Source organism: Bos javanicus, chromosome 14 (genome assembly GCF_032452875.1).
Source record: "Bos javanicus breed banteng chromosome 14, ARS-OSU_banteng_1.0, whole genome shotgun sequence".
Taxonomy (NCBI): Eukaryota; Metazoa; Chordata; class Mammalia; order Artiodactyla; family Bovidae; genus Bos; species Bos javanicus.
This window is the reverse complement of record NC_083881.1, coordinates 73670404-73690181: the sequence shown is the minus strand read 5'-3', so window position 1 is coordinate 73690181 and position 19778 is coordinate 73670404. Positions and strand designations below refer to the sequence as shown.

General features: G+C 41.6%; 1 protein-coding gene across 2 annotated transcripts in view; it reads right to left on the bottom strand.

Annotated features, from left to right (window-relative positions):
• Window positions 1-17820, bottom strand: part of TMEM64 (transmembrane protein 64) — a 38435-nt gene extending 20615 nt beyond the window's left edge. The window contains exon 1 of one of the 2 annotated variants that reach the window (XM_061439414.1): window positions 16773-17820. In XM_061439414.1, coding sequence (XP_061295398.1) covers window positions 16773-17573 — 801 coding nt within the window. In that variant the 5' untranslated portion in view covers window positions 17574-17820. The remainder of the gene's footprint in view (window positions 1-16772) is intronic. The other variant, XM_061439415.1, reaches the window with a different exon arrangement.
• Window positions 17821-19778: the final 1958 nt, after the last annotated feature.

The following is a 19778-nucleotide window of genomic DNA, read 5'->3' as shown; positions in this document are numbered from 1 at the left end:
CACGGGGTTGCAAAGAGCTGGACATGACTAAGCAACTAAGCACAGCATAGCTATTCTGTACAGGAATTCTCGACTGACAGAAGCTGTGAGATATTAAATGTTTATTAAGCTATACAGTCAGCAAAAACAAGACCAGGAGCTGACTGTGGCTCAGACCATGAACTCCTTATTGCCAAATTCAGACTGAAATTGAAGAAAGTAGGGAAAACCACTAGACCATGCAGGTATGACCTAAATCAAATCCCTTACAATTATACAGTGGAAGTGAGAAATAGATTTAAGGGCCTAGATCTGATAGATAGAGTGCCTGATGAACTATGGAATGAGGTTCGTGACACTGTACAGGAGACAGGGATCAGGACCATCCCCATAGAAAAGAAATGCAAAAAAGCAAAATGGCTGTCTGAGGAGGCCTTACAAATAGCTGTGAAAAGAAGAGAAGTGAAAAGCAAAGGAGAAAAGGAAAGATATAAACATCTGAATGCAGAGTTCCAAAGAATAGCAAGAAGAGATAAGAAAGCCTTCTTCAGCAATCAATGCAAAGAAATAGAGGAAAACAACAGAATGGGAAAGACTAGGGATCACTTCAAGAAAATCAGAGATACCAAAGGAACATTTCATGCAAAGATGGGCTCGATAAAGGACAGAAATGGTATGGACCTAACAGAAGCAGAAGATATTAAGAAGAGATGGCAAGAATACACAGAAGAACTGTACAAAAAAGATCTTCATGATCCTGATAATCACGATGGTGTGATCATTGACCTAGAGCCAGACATCCTGGAATGTGAAGTCAAGTGGGCCTTAGAAAGCATCACTACGAACAAAGCTAGTGGAGGTGATGGAATTCCAGTTGAGCTATTTCAAATCCTGAAAGACGATGCTGTGAAAGTGCTGCACTCAATATGCCAGCAAATTTGGAAAACTCAGTAGTGGCCACAGGACTGGAAAAGGTCAGTTTTCATTCCAATCCCAAAGAAAGGCAATGCTAAAGAATGCTCAAACTACCGCACAATTGCACTCATCTCACACACTAGTAAAGTAATGCTCAAAATTCTCCAAGCCAGGCTTCAGCAATACGTGAGCCGTGAACTTCCAGATGTTTAAGCTGGTTTTAGAAAAGGCAGAGGAACCAGAGATCATAGAAAAAGCAAGAGAGTTCCAGAAAAGCATCTATTTCTGCTTTATTGACTATGTCAAAGCCTTTGACTGTGTGGATCACAATCAACTGTGGAAAATTCTGAAAGAGATGGGAATACCAGACCACCTGATCTGCCTCTTGAGAAATTTATATGCAGGTCAGGAAGCAACAGTTAGAACTGGACATGGAACAATAGGCTGGTTCCAAATAAGAAAAGGAGTTCATCAAGGCTGTATATTGTCACCCTGCTTATTTAACTTATATGCAGAGTACATCATGAGAAACACTGGACTGGAAGAAACATAAGCTGGAATCAAGATTGCCGGGAGAAATATCAATAACCTCAGATATGCAGATGACACCACCCTTATGGCAGAAAGTGAAGAGGAACTAAAAAGCCTCTTGATGAAAGTGAAAGAGGAGAGTGAAAAAGTTGGCTTAAAGCTCAACATTCAGAAAACGAAGATCATGGCATCTGGTCCCATCACTTCATGGGAAATAGATGGGGAAACAGTGTCAGACTTTATTTTTCTGGGCTCCAAAATCACTACAGATGGTGACTGCAGCCATGAAATTAAAAGACACTTACTCCTTGGAAGGAAGGTTATGACCAACCTAGATAGCATATTCAAAAGCAGAGGCATTACTTTGCCAACAAAGATTCATCTAGTCAAGGCTATGGTTTTTCCTGTGGTCATGTATGGATGTGAGAGTTGGACTGTGAAGAAGGCTGAGCACCGAAGAATTGATGCTTTTGAACTGTGCTGTTGGAGAAGACTCTTGAGAGTCCTTTGGACTGCAAGGAGATCCAACCAGTCCATTCTGAAGGAGATCAGCCCTGGGATTTCTTTGGAAGGAATGATGCTAAAGCTGAAACTCCAGTACTTTGGCCACCTCATGCGAAGAGTTGACTCATTGGAAAAGACTCTGATGCTGGGAGGGATTGGGGGCAAGAGGAGAAGGGGACGACAGAGGATGAGATGGCTGGATGGCATCACTGACTCGATGGACGTGAGTCTGAGTGAACTCCAGGAGTTGGTGATGGACAGGGAGGCCTGGCGTGCTGCGATTCATGGGGTCGCAAAGAGTCGGACACGACTGAGCGACTGATCTGATCTGATCTGATCTGAAGCTATTCAATTTTGCAGTCATCTGTTACACAGCAAGAATAATAGAATATGCAACTCCATATTTTAGGATAGATCATTAGGAATGGAGTAACTAGATCAAACAGTAAAAACTGCTTTCCCAAAAAGTTCACACTGATTGACATTCTTATCAGTGAGTAACGTATGTGTGACCATTTCATCATACTCTGGCCAATTAAAAGTTTTAAATTTTAATCCTTAGTTCCATGGGGTTGCAAAGAGTCAGACATGACTGAGCATGCACACATGCATTAGTTTGAGAGGGGTAAAAATGATTTCAATTATTGTTTAATCTGGCTTTCCTTGTAGCTCAGTCAGTAAAGCGTCTGCCTGCAGTGCAAGAGATCTGGGTTCGATCCCTGGGTAGGGAAGATCCCCTGGAGAAGGAAATGGAAACCCATTCTAGTATTCTTGCCCGGAAAATCTCATGGACAGAGGAGCCTGGTGGGCTGCAGTCCACGGGGTCACAAAGTTGGGGGCAACTGAGCGACTAACACTTCCTTACTGTAATTTTAATTTACGTTAGTTTTAAATATGCACTTTTCTATTTACATTTCTTTGATGGCTTTATTTGTTCACATTTATTCATTTTTACTGAAATGTTAAAGTGTTTTCTTATTTATTCATGACATTTATTCTTTGTATAAAAAGGCAACCTTTGCCCATGCTGTGTGCTAAGTTGCTTCTGTTGCGTTAGACTCTTTGCAAACCTATGGACCACAACCTGCCACGCTCCTCTGTCCACAGGATTCTCCAGGTAAGAACACTGGCGTGGGCTGCCATGTTTTTCTCCAGGGGATCTTCCAGATCCACAGATGAAACCCACATCTCTTATGTCTCCTGCACAGGCAGGCAGGTTCTTTACCACTACTGTCACCAACTTTTGTCCATAATATGTAGCAAGTATTTTCCTCTGAACTGTCTCTTATTTTTTATTTAGACATACAAACATTTCTAAATTTATATAACCAAATATTATTGTTTCCTCTGATCTTCCATTGCTTTTAGCTTCAGAAAGTCTTTTCAGATCCCATTATTAAATTTCTCCCTATATTTCTTTTCTCAGTATATTTTCCTCTTTAATATTTACCACCAATTCCTTCTGCAATTTATTAGAATTAAAGGTTGATGATATATCCTTACTCCTGCCATTCCCCAGTAGCCAATTTTCCTAGTATCATTTATTGAATAATCAGTAACTTCTTCAGCAACTTGTGATGTTTATTATAAATAAAGTTACTGTATTTAAAGGAGCCTATTTGGGGTTCTAATACTGTCCACTGATAATCTTTTATATATATTTTAAATTAGAGGATAATTACAATATTGTGATGGTTCTGCCATACATCAACATGTCTACTGATATCTTAAATCTTGTGTTGAAACCAAATTATTGTAAAGACTATCAGTTTAATATCTCACAAGGAATTTCTAACTTTCAAATTCCTTTTCTTACTCTTCTTTTTAAAACTTCCATAACTATTCTTACCTATTCATTTTTGCGAATACTTTTTAGGATCACTCTGTCATTCAAAAAACTAGTAAATATTATACTAGGATTAAGATAAATTTATAAATTAATCTGGATAGAGATGCAACCTCCAGAATATTCAGTATTTTTATCAAGAAATGTTTTTATAATAACTTTAAATCTTCCATATTTATTACTAAAATTTGGTGGTTTTATTTATATATATCAAGCATTTCTTATTAGTTTATTTCTAAATATTTTATGTTACAGATATTGTGTGTGTGTACTCAGGCACTTTAGTCATGTCTGACTCTTTGTGACCCTATGCACTGCAGCCCCCCAGGCTCCTCTGACCATGGGATTCTCCAGGCAGGAAAGAACACTGGAGTGTGTTGCCATGCCCTCCTCCAGGGGATCTTCCTGATCCAGGGATCGAACCTGCATCTCTTATGTCTCCTGCATTGGCAGGTGGGTTCTTTATCACTAGCACCAACTGAGAAGCCCATAGTTGTTACTACAGCCATTAATTTTGAGAATAACTTCCATATCTTTATCTGGGTATTGCTGTTATATAAGAAAGCTAGTGGCCACTTTATTAAATTTTATTTTTATTAATATTAAAATCTGGTGTTTTAATGAGTTATAGGTTATTCTACAACTGTAGTCTAACCTAAAATTATGTAAAGCTACATTCATCTCTACTCATAGGTGATTAGTAGCAGACACACCACTGCTGATTTAGAAAGAATTCTGCAGTGTGACTGGTTGTTAAGATTCTGCTAAACAATGACTGACTCAGTGACTGCAAGATGCTCTGGAAGGTATCTGCCAGAGATAGACACAATGACACAACTTTTACCTTGAAGAATTTGCACACTGACAAGTACACACAGGCAGAAGGGGAGCCTTGAGAAGAACTGCGTGGGAAGTATTACAGAGTAAACAGGGACTAAAATCTCTGTAGGAGTGGGGGCCAAAGGGCAACACTGTGGGATAAGAGGAATTTGAACTGAACGTCACAAGCTGAACATGGGCTTCACAGGGGAAGACGGTGGAATGGAGAAGGGAAGGGGTTCCAGGAAGGGAATGAATGGGGTCAGCATGGCACTCAGGGTGAGGGCAATGCAGGGTTATCAGTAGTCAGCAGTGTAGTCTGGAGTGTTTAAAGTGCAAGGCGCTCCTGCAGAACAAAGACAGGGCAAGTCTTTGAGAGGACACTTGGGGAATGAGTTTGTACTCAGCAGAAAAGCTCTGAGGAACGTAATCCAAGAATGACATGAACGGGGCTAAGTTTTAGGAAAGTTCCTCTGCCAGTTTGGGGCACTTGCAGTAATGGAAAAACTTTCTTTAGAATTAAACATGTCCAATGTATAAAGTAAGTAAATATGACAAAAATCAATGTCATAAAATTATATTATAGTAATATTATGTGTTATGCAAGTTATTTTCTAAGTAAGTATTTAAAATGTCAGAATGCAAAGCTTCAGTTCATAATCTTTAAATGTAATTAAAGTTTCCCTAAAGAAAATATATATTTGACATTTATGGATGACAGCAATAACATCTAAATGGCTATTTTAAGAACAGATATTATAAATCTGAAACAACTCTGCCACTTAACTCTTTTAATGAGACCTTTGTCCAAAGCATACATGAAAGTTTACCAAACCTTTCATTACCAAATCTCACCCTACAGAAAAAGGAAGTGTTATGATTTACATATAGTTCTTTTTTGAAAAGCTGCATAGCTAAATAAAGCAAAGAAACTAATTTCAGCCAATCACAGTAAAACTGTTTTGCTAGCACATCAAATAATTTAGCCAATATATCAAAATAATAATGTACACAGGCACACACAGTTTTCAAACTAAGTGTATTAAAGATAAACAAATTTTAAATTATCCTAATATCACATTTCCTATAAGCCAAGATCATACTCAGACATCTGCATCCAATCTTGGACAAACATAGTTAACGTACAGCACTTGATCTCACAAAGAGATCCATCCAACCTTCTTTCCCTAGAAAGCCTTTACCCATGGACATTCTGTAAAATCATTTATTTATTATCTTTCGTCCACACTGGCTCTCTCTAGCTGTGGTGAGTGGGGGCAGTCCTTGCCGTGCGGTGGGGGCGTCTCTTGTTGGGGAGCATGGGCTCTAGAGTGCGGATGCTGCAGCAGCCGCTGCCCATGGGCTCCGAGCACAGGCTCAGCAGTGGTGGCAGATGGGCTTAGCTGCCCCACAGCATGTGGGATCTTCCAGGACCAAGGATCGAACCTGTGTGCCCTGCACTGGCAGGCAGACTCTTAACCACTGGTCCAGCAGGGAAGTCCTACCCACTGACTTTAAAAAAATATGTCTCCTTATCCTACTTTCCCAAAAGACACTCAATGTGAACCCAGAATAATCCTACTGGGAAGTCCTGCCTATTATACCCTGGGGACTTGACTCAGGACTGTTTTCCTACTCCAAAGACTCAGAAATCTCAATCTAGGATGTCAGTGTTATCCTGCTGGTTAGCTTCTATGATCAGAAATACTTCAGTGTGGCTTTCAGGGATGGTGAATGCTCCCTGATTGCCACCCTCCCATACTTTCAGAACTCCAGAAGCACCGTGAAAGCACACACATTCTTATGCCCAGAAGTACTGTGATTCACTTGGAGATGTAATTCACTTGCCTTGGTGGGTAAGGGTTACTGTAGAATATTACCACATACCAGACAGATCCTGAAAACAAAGTGCCCATCTGAAGGGAAGAAAAAAGAGGGGAAAAAACCCTTAATCTTAAAGAGTAAGAACTGATTCTTCACTGAACACACATTTTTGAAGCTGATAATAACAGAACTCTTATTATTCTTATTATCACTTGAATGTACAGATGATCACTTGAATGCGCACTGAACCTCAGACACGGTACAAAGCACAGCTCCTCTGGCAACCCTGCCTACACAGTTCCTCTACCTTCTCCATTTACAACTGTTTACACAATGGCTTTACAGGCCTTAACAAACTAAAAAACTTTATCATTTTTACACAGAATATCTTGACACAGATCGAATGAAGAATATAAAGGTGATCTGTGTATGGAAGACCTCAAATTTTATCCATAGTTTTGTGAAACGACATTAGTTTTGGCAAATCACACCTTCCTGTAGAGGTGTGTTTCCTAGTTTATATAAAAGCAATGTTGGTTATTGACAAAGTTATATTAGTATAAATTTCAATTAAAACATATATTTAGTAATATTATGCATAAAAAATCATGAATCCCCATAATAATTTTTAAGGAATGGTCAAAAGAAGTTAAAGTGACTGCAGTTTGATCTTTTCATCTACTTATTACTGATGAATTATATTTTATAATGTATATCCTCAAAATACTATCAGTATTTCAGAAACAGAAAGGAGGGAGAAAGAGTTAACAAATGGCAACCAGCTTTCACTTCTAGAAACATGAAATTTTAAAAACTGCTTTAAGGAAAAATACTATCATTCTCTTCCCTCCTCAAAATACTCCTTTTCATGTTTCCAATCTTAGCTGCCCTACCTAGACAGACAGCACTCTTCCCTCATCCCCACAACCAATCATCTACTCTTTCTTACAGATTCTACCTTCTACGTCCGTAAGAAATCTACCCGTCATCTGTTCCTATTCTTGTTCAGTCTCCTCCTCTTTGGTCTTGATACGTTAGATCTACCCACCACCACTCACAACCTAAGTTAAATTTTGCAGATATCTTTTAAAAAAGGGCAAATCCAATCCCGCTTAAACTTTTTCCTATTGCCATAAGAATGAAGTTCAGATTCATCAACATGCAAAGTACAAAATGACTGTGCGGTCATGAAAGTCATTCTGTACTATACTTAATGATCAAAATGTTCATTACATTCAGTAAAAAGTCTCAGAAATCATTTACAACATTCACTCACAATGTTATATAAAGAAAACACATGCACTGATAAGTGAAAAGACTAGAAAAATAAACACTAAAATGCTGAATGTTTTCCTCCTTATACTTACTATACTTTTCAAAGTTTTTACAATGAATACTTATTCATAGGCAGAAAAAAAAAACACTTTTAAAATAATTTTTAATAAGACTCTCTGCCTCCAAAGACATTTTAATCTAGGAAGGGGTAATAAGATATACTCTATTTGTTACTATGATACAATAGGCTAGATATACAGGTTTGTGAATTCTAACCCTATATACGACCATGAAAACCACAGAAGCTGGTGAGATGACTGAAGAGACACAAAGAGAACACAGTTTTAAGGAAGTAACAGCCAGCTATATTCAGTGATTCTGTGAGGTCTACGGATGAGGTGGCAAGGCATTTTTCAACTTGGTCATTATATCTCAACCTTCAGACTTAATGACTCCAAGCTCCTTCAAAACAGGCTGTGTCTCTGTCATCTATTCCATCTGAACTGTACCAATGGCAATGAATCAGGATACTAATAGTAAGAAGAATCAGTATGCTTTAACAGCAAGAAGAACTAATCATTAGTTAAGCTGGCACAGTGTGTATTGTGACTCATACACAGAATAAGACTTTAAGATGAAAAAACATTTTTATAAAACATACCATCACCAAACTGTTACATACAAAGTAATGTTAAATAGTTACTCAGAACATTTGTCTTTTTAAGAGTAAACTCTGAGACCCTGTCTAACCTCTCTAATTTTACAAATAATGATAATTGGAGGCCAGATCATTAAATGACTTCACCAAAGTCACACAGGACCTGAGACAGAACTAAATGTCCCCAAACAGTCCATGAGACTAAGATTTTACCATTTTTCTGGTCTCATAGTCACTCGTCAAAAAAATATTTTTATTTAACTGCAGTAAATTTCAGTTCAATTGTGAACTAAATTATTAGAAGCAATTTATCTTTTTCTTGATTACTCAAGGCAAATTCTAGGGAAATACAATACAGTTTAGTTATATTTGCTTCAACTCTGTTTTTAATCTTATTTTACCATCATTATTTTAGCCAGTACACCAGTTTAACAGCTCCCTGCCCTCCCCCCAAACAAGCAAAAACACTCTCTGTTGCTGCTTCTAACCTACTCGGGGCTAATAAAAATAGCCAAAGTAACTAACAGTTTGGTAACATAAAATTCTTCAAAATGGTTCTACTGAGAAGTGAGCCAGGCTGATGGGTCAGGCCTTCCACTTTTATATTTACTCATTTCTTTTTTTTTTTCCTTTTATTTATTTTTTCATTTTACCCACAATACATACATACATACATACATATATATATATATATATATATATATATTTATTTATTTATTTATTTAAAGGCTTTTGTTAAATACAAAGGTAAAAAGATATATATGGGAGCTTATGGGACTCTTCTTACAGTTTCAGGGGCTTGGACTTGGTGGTTATTTTACTACAGTGACTGTTTATAGCTCTAATGCAAACTTCTGTAAAGTCCAAGGTAGGAAATATTTTCGGCTTTGCAGGCCATAGGGGTTTTGTCACAACTACTCGACCTTGATGTTTTAGCTTAAAAAGAGCTACAAACTATACATCCACGAATAAGCATGGCTGTATTCCAATAACATTATTTACAGATGCTGAAATCTGAATTTCATGTAATTCTCACACACACACAAAACATTATTCTTTTGATATTTTTTCCAGTTATCTCCCTAGGATGATGCCTGATTCAACTGTGGAGAACCTGGCCCAGTGCGTGACACATGGGAGGTCCCAGGGCTAGTGCTCTGGAATTAGAACCAGGAGATCTCTGAGAAACCAGAAAGCTCTCTGCTGATCTTCTCGGATTAACAACAGAGCCTCAGGTAAGTTCATGGCTCTACCATTTTCCAACTGCTAGGTAAATGGTACCTACCAGCTGCTAGGTACATGGGTCCTAGGCTATCTATTTCACCACTCTGCCTCAACTGCCTTAGTTCAATATGAGAATTAGGGTTCATATGAACATTAAGTAAGTAATGTGTACATGTTAGAACAACAGTGCCTGGCAACTGCTAAGTACAACATAAAAAAATGGTTAACTTAAAAAGAAAAAAAAATTCTCTCAGTTTCAATGTCCTTATCTTGGAATGCAGAGGATGGAGAGAAGGAAATAGTAAGTAATGAGCAAGCTATACATTTTATCACAGCTATGCAGCAGGTAATGGCAAACACATTTCACAACAGAAAGCATGGCTCGAAGAGTAGCTCAAGATGTCAGAGTAAAGGTCAGAACTAAGTCTGACTTCAAGTATGTGATATTTTGTCCTCTATGTAACTGCCTGTAAGTCACTGGTAACTCCTCAAAGTTATGATTAAGCGATAGTATATATGTAAAATATATGCAAATTTTCTCTACATCCTGTAAAGTGCTATACAACATATGATCAAGAGGATCTTCCATGCTATGTTTTATGCTTTTATTTGAGGTTTCAACCATGAAAACATTTCCCATGTGGAATTAAGTTTTTCTATGATCAAAGTGAAAAAAGAGAATAATTTTTAGGCTCTCCTGTGGAACAACAGTAACAACAACATCAAACCCTTTTAGAAGTTGCAAGCACCAATATGCATACTGTTACCCATTAGAACCACTTATTATGTAATATATTTGGATTAACAGGGGCTTCCCTCCAAGCTCAGGCGGTGAAGAATCTGCCTGCAATACAGGAGACTCAGGTTCAATTCTTGAGTCAGGAAGATCTACTGGAGAAGGAAACGGCTACTTACTCCAGTATTCTTGCCTTAAGAATCCCATGGTCGGAGGAGCCTGGCAGGCTACAGTCAATTGGGTCACAAGAGTCGGACATGACTTAGCAACTAAACCGCCACCAAACCACCATATTTGGATTAAAGTTGATATTTCACAGGTGGTAGCTTTAAACTGTTGAAGTCCAGATATCTCCACGGGAGTATCTTACAAGAGACTTTACAATGATGCATTAATGCTTTCTAAATAGTTATTTTTATGAATGCTTACGGTTTTCAACTTTATCAACAAAAAGGAAATCCTGAAGTTTTGAGGCTACAGACAAAATCTGCTATGTTTAAGTCAGAAATAATCATGTTTACCTCTTAGAATGTTGAGGATGAAATACATTAACATATTAAGGGGTACTTAGTAATTGTGGAATGATAAGACAGAGAGGCTTGGAGAAGGCACCCCACTCCAGTGTTCTTGCCTGAAGAATCCCAGGGATGGCGGGGCCTGGTAGGCTGCCGTCTATGGGGCCGCACAGAGTCGGACATGACTGAAGCGACTTAGCAAGCAGCAGCAGCAGCAAGAGAGAGGCTAGAAGAAAGCTGAGGGTTGGGAAAATGTCCTGAGGGGAAAGAAAACCCACTTGATGGTTTCCCTACATGGAGTACCAAGATTAGATTTGCATTCTACAAAGATCATTCTGGAGGGAGAAAAAACTGGAAATCCTTGCTGGAGACTAGATAGGAGGCTGAGGCTGAAATGCTGCCAGAGTTGTGGCAGTGGACTGGACTCAAGGATCTGGGAGGCAGGATCCAGAAGTCAAGGGCCAGAGTCAAAGACTACTGCCAAACACTCAACTTCTCGCTCCTTCCCGGCACACACATTGCCTCTGTGAAGTCAGCTGTGGCCATGCCACTTGTTCAGGCTAGTAAAGAGTGAGATTACTTCTAGGTGAAAGCATTAAAAATCCGTACAGAATTCACTATGTCACATACACCAAGTGAAAGACGGTGGCTCTGTCAACCTGGATCCCCAAATAAAAATAACATAAAGCAGAGACTCCCGACTCCTTCCCCAAAGCTGAACCTGGATCTGCGCCAAGTAAGGAAACAAACCTTTGCTTTTTTTTTTTTTTTTTAATACTTAAGGAACATATATTTATGAGAAATCATGAGGAAAAATATGGCATCATATGCAATATAGAGTCTACTTAATTAAAACATTTTTTAAAGGATATATCATAAATGCTAGGAGCATATATAGCCCTCCAAATCATAAAAGTGGAATTCAAAATATAAATTAAATTTATCTCCCTTCACTATAAATAATAATATAAGCTGCACTTTTTACAAATCTTTTGCTTTTCAACCCAGTGAGGTTTGGGGGTTGTTGTTGTAGCACCATTTAGCCTATCCTGAGTGAAGCAGTAAGAAACAGTCATTCTAGATATGTGCCCAGATAAGAACAGTACTTAGAAACACTCACAGACAACACATCTAGAAATCTGTCTTAATGTACAATAATACCTACAGATTCAAGATTACATCAAAAACGTTGGTAGATGGGGGCCTTTATTTCCCACAGGAAAAATGAGTACATTTTAAAAAGTAGAAATGATTCTAAAATGTACTTCAGAAATTATATTTCTTATGATCTAACAATTCATACTATAAAGTGTTATGTATTTAATTTCCATTTCAAAAGTGAAGTGTCAATTTGTTCATCCCTTTTTAGCGCACATGGGAGCAGGAAAGAAAGTTAAGAACAGACAGCAAGCAAGGGAGAGCCTTTTTCCTTCTTCTATATATTCATCTTTTACAATCGGCTCCTGCCTCTAAAATATAAAAACTACCTCCACCATAATAATAATTGCTATTAATTTTTGAGAAATGAGCATGTGCCAGGCAAATACTCAATGCCTTCCCTGCATTAGCTTATTTGAGCCTCATAACTCAGCATAGATTGTCAAGGACTGTCTATTTCCAAACCCTGTGCCTCTCATGACCACTACCTTTCCTCATGAGCATTGATTAAAGGTCAGTCAATCATGGACACTGAAGATGAGTTTTAACTGGAATGGAGAGGAGGAAGGACAATTTTAAAAGACAGGTAGGGAAGAAGAAAAAGAAATATGCCTGGAAAGGGGGCAGCTTTGGGTAGCCATAGGGGTATAAGGACAGAAAGGATAGAATCAGAAAGAGGTTCTAGAAGGCAGAAGCAAAAGCCAAGCTAAAATAAAAATCAGCATTAACTAAGCTTTTTTTTCACTCACATACCCTGGGTGAATTCAGTAAACAGTTTCAGTTGCAGAAGCTATTATGTAGATAGTTAAAAACAAGAAATGAACAAGATATAGACTATATCCAATAGGTCCACAAGCCACCTTGCTTAAGGCCAAGAGTGAGAGTTTGACACAGTACCATGAACTTTTTCAGATAATCTGGGGTTTATAACTCAGCTCCACCACTTGGTCCTTAGAGACCCTTCATGGATTACACTCTTGTCAAGGCAAAGGGGCCTATGTAACTCAGTGAAGCTGTGAGCCTGCTGTGCAGGGCCACCCAAGATGGATGGGTCACAGTGAACAGTTCTGACAAAATGTGGCCCACTGAAGGAGGAAACAGCAAACCACTCCCGTATTTTTACCACGAGAACCCCATAAACAGTATGAAAAGGCAGAAAGACAGGATAATGGAAGATGAGCGCCCCAGGTCAGAAAGAGAAGAAAGAAAGTGAAGTCACTCAGTTGTGTCCAACTCTTTGCGACCCCATCGACTATAGCCTACCAGCCCCCTCTGTTCATGGGATTTTCCAGGCAAGAGTACTGGAGTGGGTTGCCATTTAAGGAGTCCAATAAGCTACCGGGAAGAGAGGAGGGCAATTACTCATAATTCCAGAAAGAATAAAGTGTGGAAACGATGCTCAGCTGTGGATGTGTCTGGTGGTGAAAGTAAAGTCCAATGCTATAAAGAACAGCATTACATAGGAACCTGGATTGTGGTGCTGGAGAAGACTCTTTAGAGTCCTCTGGACTGCAAGAAGATCAAACCAGTCAGTCCTAAAGGAAATCAACCTTGAACATCCATTGGAAGGACTGATGCTGAAGGTGAAACTTCCATACTTTGGCCACCTGATGTGAAAAGCCAACTCATTGGAAAAGACCTTGATGCTGGGAAAGATTGAAGGCTAAAGGAGAAGGGGATGGCAGAACATGATATGGTTAGATAGCATCAATGACTCAACGGACAGGAATATGAGCAAACTCCAGGAAATAGTGAAGGACAGAGGAGCCTGGCATGCTGCAGTATGTGGGGTCACAAACAGTCGGATATGACTTAGCTACTGAACCATCACCACCATTACCACTTGGTAGCTGGGTGATCTTGAACAAGCTCCCGGATGCCTCCATGTCTTCCTCAGTTAAACTATGCCAATAATACCTATTTCAAGAGGCCAGTTTTCTTTTTTCCTTCTTTTCTCTTGACCCCACAAGGCCAAACTGAGATCTGCCTCTTGTCAAGTTCGTTTTCAATTAATTACCTTAAATTACTTCCAAGTACAAAGTATAAATTACATGTTTAATATATTTGATTATTTTTTAAAACTTATATAGTTTTAATTAACAAATTATAATGAGCCCACATTATGTACCCAGGACAAAATATAAAATGAAGAAATGGAGTCATGGGTTAAGACTCTATCTGCAAACAATTATTTAGTACCTAGGTGATCCTGGATAATAACAACAGTAATGACGACATGAAATTAAAAGACGCTTACTCCTTGAAAGGAAAGTTATGACCAACCTAGACAGCATATTAAAAACCAGAGACATCACTTAGTCGACCATTACTTGGTCTGTCTAGTCAAGGCTACGGTTTTTCCTGTGGTCATGTATGGATGTGAGAGTTGGACTATAAAGAAAGCTGAGCAAGCACCAAAGAATTGATGCTTTTGAACTGTGGTGTTGGAGAAGATTCTTGAGAGTCCCTTGGACTGCAAGGAGATCCAACCAGTCCATCCTAAAGGAGATCAGTCCTGGGTGTTCATTGGAAGGACCGATGCTGAAGCTGAAACTTCAATACTTTGGCCACCTGATGCGAAGAGCTGACTCATTTGAAAAGACCCTGATGCTGGGAAAGATTGAGGGCAGGAGGAGAAGGGGATGACACAGGATGAGATGGCTGGATGGCATCACCGACTCGATGGACATGAGTAAACTCTGGGAGTTGGTGATGGACAGGGAGGCCTGGTGTGCTGCGGTTCATGGGGTTGCAAAGAGTTGGATGTGACTGAACTGAACTGAATTGAATGACGACAAAAGCCAGAATGTTTGTTATTCCAGGCTTAGTAGCATTTATTTAAGCAATTGTCTCAATAATCCTATAAAGAAGGTAACATTACCTTCCCATTTTGCATATAAGAAAGTGAACCATAAAGAGGATAAGCAACTTGACCGAGGGGCAACAGATTCAGATTCTATGGCGAATTCTATGGAGACAGCAGAATTTCAGATCATCAGCCCTGTGTTCCGGACTATTAGATAATAATCTATAATATATGTATAATCACTCTCCATAGAACTAGTTTAAAGATTAGAAATAATATGTGGAAGCAGTCCAGGACAGTAGGCACACAGTTGGTAGACAAGAAAATGCACAAGGAAATAAGCTATACTGGAGAGGATGCAAACTAACAGAATGAAACTATTCAGGTTCCTTAGTTCCAACTCTCTTTCAAAGTTTAAGGATACTTGATCGATTATTAGCCAAGGCTGGGTCAAAATTCAAGCTTATAGGAAGCTGTGAAAAGGTAAAAATTTAAGGAAGAGAACTTACTAAACCACCTGTAAACATCAAACTTTCCGTGTACAGAAAACTCCTTATCTATTTCCATGTCGCCTCAAGCCTCACTCTAGTCATTGCTGCAGTTGGTTAGAATCAACATGAGATTTGCAAAAGGCATTTAAAAAGAAAAGGGTAGGTTGGTTAGAAATATTCTTAACATAAAACAAAATGAGAAAGTTTCTAGAAATAACTATTTTTGAAACAAATTTGTCAGGTTCACTAATGATTCCTGTGGATTTGAGTGCTAAAACTCTTTCTTCACACAGAGTTTTTTTTTTAGGTCTAGTTGGGTTGAGTTTCTGGGCATCTATATGAAAATTCTTTGAACTTCAGAATCACTGAATTTGAAGAACACAGTAACTAGTTTAACCCCTTCACCTTAAAAAAGAGGAAAGCAAGGGCACATAGCCAGTGGTAAAGAACCTGCCTGCCAATGCAGGAGACATGAGAGACACAGGTTCGATCCCTGGGTCAGGAAGATACCCTGGAGAAGGGAATGGCAACTCATTCTAGCATTTTTGCATGGAGAATCCCATGGACAGAGGAACCTGGTGGGCTACAGTCCATGGACACAACTGAAGTGACTTAGCATACAGCATGCGCTGAAGACACTAAGTTTGTAAACACTGGATCCTTTTTTTCCCCAATGGGATGGTCCTCAGTAGCAGAGTTCCATTCTTCAATCATTTACTAGCAGTGTTTCCATTACTCAATCATTTACAACGCGATGTACATTAGTTAAAAACACCTTAACTGAATAAGCAAAGGATATGAATACAAGACAAAAAAAAAAGTGTACAAGGTGTATAAAAAGACATATATTCTCAATTGGGAAAAAGGTTACCTGTCCAATTTTGCTTTATCCACTACCAAGTGATTTTAAAATGAATTCCTCCAAAGAAAGGTAAAAAGGAGGCTTCCCCCCTTATTACACTGTATTAAAAAAGCAAATTACTCGATGAAAAAAAATCCTATTAAAAATTTTAGGAAACTCCAAAATAGAGTCTACTTTCTCCTCTATTTACCCAAACTCTTCCGTTAGCCCCACATTGTTAAAAACCTGAGCTAAAATACTGGATGCATTTTGGCAAGTTAGAGGGAAAGCCAGCCTTTATTTATTCCCTGACTGGTGCGACAGCTGCTACAGAGTAAGATGACAAATGTTTAAAATAGATATTTCTACTCCTCTCCTCTCGTAGTTGAGAGAGCTCATTTCTAACCAAATTCATATGTCAAAAAAGGAGTAGTTCTTTCTCTACCAAATCTCCTATTGAGGGGGCCCGACACAGATTGGCTTTATCTGTTTGAAATGTCTCAGGGTACGTCAGAAAGTAATTTCCACTTCTGTTAATGTCACTCCTCTGCCGGCATTCCACAGGACGGAGCACCCTCCCAGGGCCGCCCCAAGATCGCTCAAAACAAACAAAAAGACTTGGGAGAACAGCCCAGTGGCACGCCACTTACCGAGAACACTGCGTTCTGCAGCCCGAAAGGTATGGGGGTGAGCCTGGCCAGCGCCACCACTTTGAGGCCGCTGCCCCCCTCCACGACGCGGATGACGGCGCTGAGTTTCTCGCTGCTCTGGATCCTGGCGGCTACCCAGGCGGTGAGCAGCCGCTTGCAGACCACGTGGGCGATGAAGGTGCCAATGAGGACGCCCACCACCATCAACCCCATGCCCAGCACGAAGCCGTACAGGTAGCCGGCCGCCACGTTGAGCACGATGTAGCCCCAGCCGCAGGGGAACGAGACCACGATGAAGCCCACGACGAAGAGCAGGACCCCCAGCAGCGAGTCGAGGCTCTCGGCCCAGAGCAGGAGGTGCTGCAGGTAGCGGCGGACCAGGGCCAGGGAAGCGAAGCACACGGCGGCCAGCACGCAGACCAGCACCAGGCTCCGGCACCAACAGGTGCTGCCGAGGCAGCAGCAGCGCCAGCTTCTCACCTCGGCCACGTCGACCACCACGCCGCCGCTCCCCGGGCCGCCCGCTAACGCCCCGCCCGGCCCCGGCAGCTCTGAGGCGTCGGACGGAGCGTGGCGCTCCAGACAGGCGCCGAGCAGCGCCCCCGGGGCGGCCGCCGCCACCGCCGCCGCGCTCGCCCCGCCCCCGCGCGGGGGCAGACGCTCCGCCGGGCCGTCCCCGCCGGCCGCCCGCGGCAGGGCCCAGCCGGCTGGCGGCGGCGGCTCGGTGTGGCCCGGGAGGGCGGCGGCGTACTGCAGAAGCCGGGGCAGCGACTGGAGCAGGCTGCCGCCGGCGCTCCACATGCCTCGGCCCAGCGCCGGGCCCTCCTCAACCGGCTTGCGGCTCCGCCGCCGCGGCGGCCGCGCTAGTCAGGCGACGGACCTTCATAGCGCCCCGCGCGCGTGGCCTGACTCGCCGCGTTCTCTCGAGGGGCAGGAGAGGGCCTCAGGGAAAAAAAGCTGAGGGCTCGCTGACGGAAGGATGACGCCGTGAAGAGGGAGAAAACTCCCGACGCCACACAGTGGAGGCCGCCTCTCCGGGGGCCGAGGGGGCGGGGCGTCAGCACGTGGGGGCGGGGCCTGGCTCGAGCTATATTTGGCCCCGCCCCCGTGACGGACAGCGCCCCGCCCCCGCCAGGGTAATGAGGAGGCTGGGTAGCGGCGGCGTCTGGAGGGCTGACGCGCTGAGGGAGCCTCTGGGAGGAGAGAAACCGCAGAGACTATGGGGGCGCCAGAGAAGGACAGGGGCTGCAGTGAGGTGGAGAGTTGGGTAATGCGCGAGGAACCCTGCAGGGGCCTTCCCGGCCTTCCTAGGAGGCGCAGGCGTGCCTGCCTGTCAGGGCAGTGACAGGCCCGGTCCCAGTCAGCCAGCCGCTTGGATTCTCGCCCAATACCTGTTGGCTGTTTCTGCAGTAACCTCTGATGGTTTATATCCACAGCCACTGTGGTGATATTAGAGGGAAAAGAGTTCTTCATCTGCGTTAAGGAGGCTTTGCTCATTTTTACCTCCCCGGGTAGTGAAATCTCCGTGCAGGTTTCAGGTCGTCGTTTGGTACTTAAGGAACTTAAGGAATTAAGTATAAAAGCCCAACCTCGACAGAATGCCACTTCTGACCCAGAAGTCTTTAATTGAGCGCCAGACACCTGGGCTAGCGACTTCTCGAAAAGATACACCGAAGAACATTCTTAAGGATTAGCCGTACCAGATGACTCCTTCTCATGCTGCTTTCCTTTCTTCTTTTTGCCTAGACTCTAAGGTTAGTGTTCCTCAGGCGCTCTTTCCTTCTATTTAGAGCTCGCCGAGCCCTCTCATCTGAGCTCATAGATTTGATCCCACTTGGTATAACCCCCAAGTCTATCTCTTCCGTCCCTCCCTTGCACTCCAGCCTGTGGACACACCTAGATGGAATTTCTGTAGGTACCTCAAACTCAGCATAGCTCTGGTGCAAAAAGGACGTAGGAACTGGTCAAGGAATGATGCTAAAGCTGAAACTCCAGTACTTTGGCCACCTCATGCGAAGAGTTGACTCATTGGAAAAGACTCTGATGCTGGGAGGGATTGGGGGCAGGAGGAGAAGGGGACAACAGAGGATCAGATGGCTGGATGGCATCGCTGACTCGATGGACATGAGTCTGAGTGAACTCCGGGAGTTGGTGATGGACCGGGAGGCCTGGTATGCTGCGGTTCATGGGGTCGCAAAGAGTCGGACACGACTGAGCGACTGATCTGATCTGATCTGATCTGAACTGGTCAAGTCATTAACCCCTGAATCTCAGTATTTGTTTTTAAACTGCAAAATGAAGATGATAGTACAATTTTACCTCATAAAACTGTTGTGAGGATTAAATAAAATAATAAAGATACTTGACACTATTCCTGGAATCAGTATTCAGCCATGAGAAGGTATCTCATAGTTTAAAGTGTTGTTCCCCATAGATTTGCTCTTTCTTTTGAGTTTCTTGTCTCAGTGGACGATCTTCCAATTACCCGCCAAATAGCCACCAGGACACTTTGAGACCTACTGATTAGGTACCTGCTTTCTCTTTCATGTCATTCCTCTCAAGCCATTGGGTTTGGCCAGAGTCAGTTAAAGCTTTTCAAAGGTATCAGGCACAAGCTGCTTCACCTTTTTTAATTCCTGTAGTTCACCTGGAGGAGCAGCTTCCTTGTTTAGCTAAAGTTATACTTCCTATCTAGAAACTTCCAACACTACCTTCCCATTACCCAGTCACACCCAGTTTGTTGTTTCGTTCCCATTCTCATTCTTCTTTCTACTTATTATATTTGTCCATTATGTTGAGATTTTTTGTTTGCATCACTGTTTCCCTCTTTAGACTGGATTTCTTTAACATGGGCCCATTACTTATTTAATCTTAATAAGTAAAGAAACAGTAAGTACTCTATATGTTTTTCTGAATGAATAAGTTACAGTTTACAGGGGAGGATAAGAAAGCCAGACAGGAGGCTAACAGAATTGTTTGGGCAAGAATCCATGATGGACTAAAGTA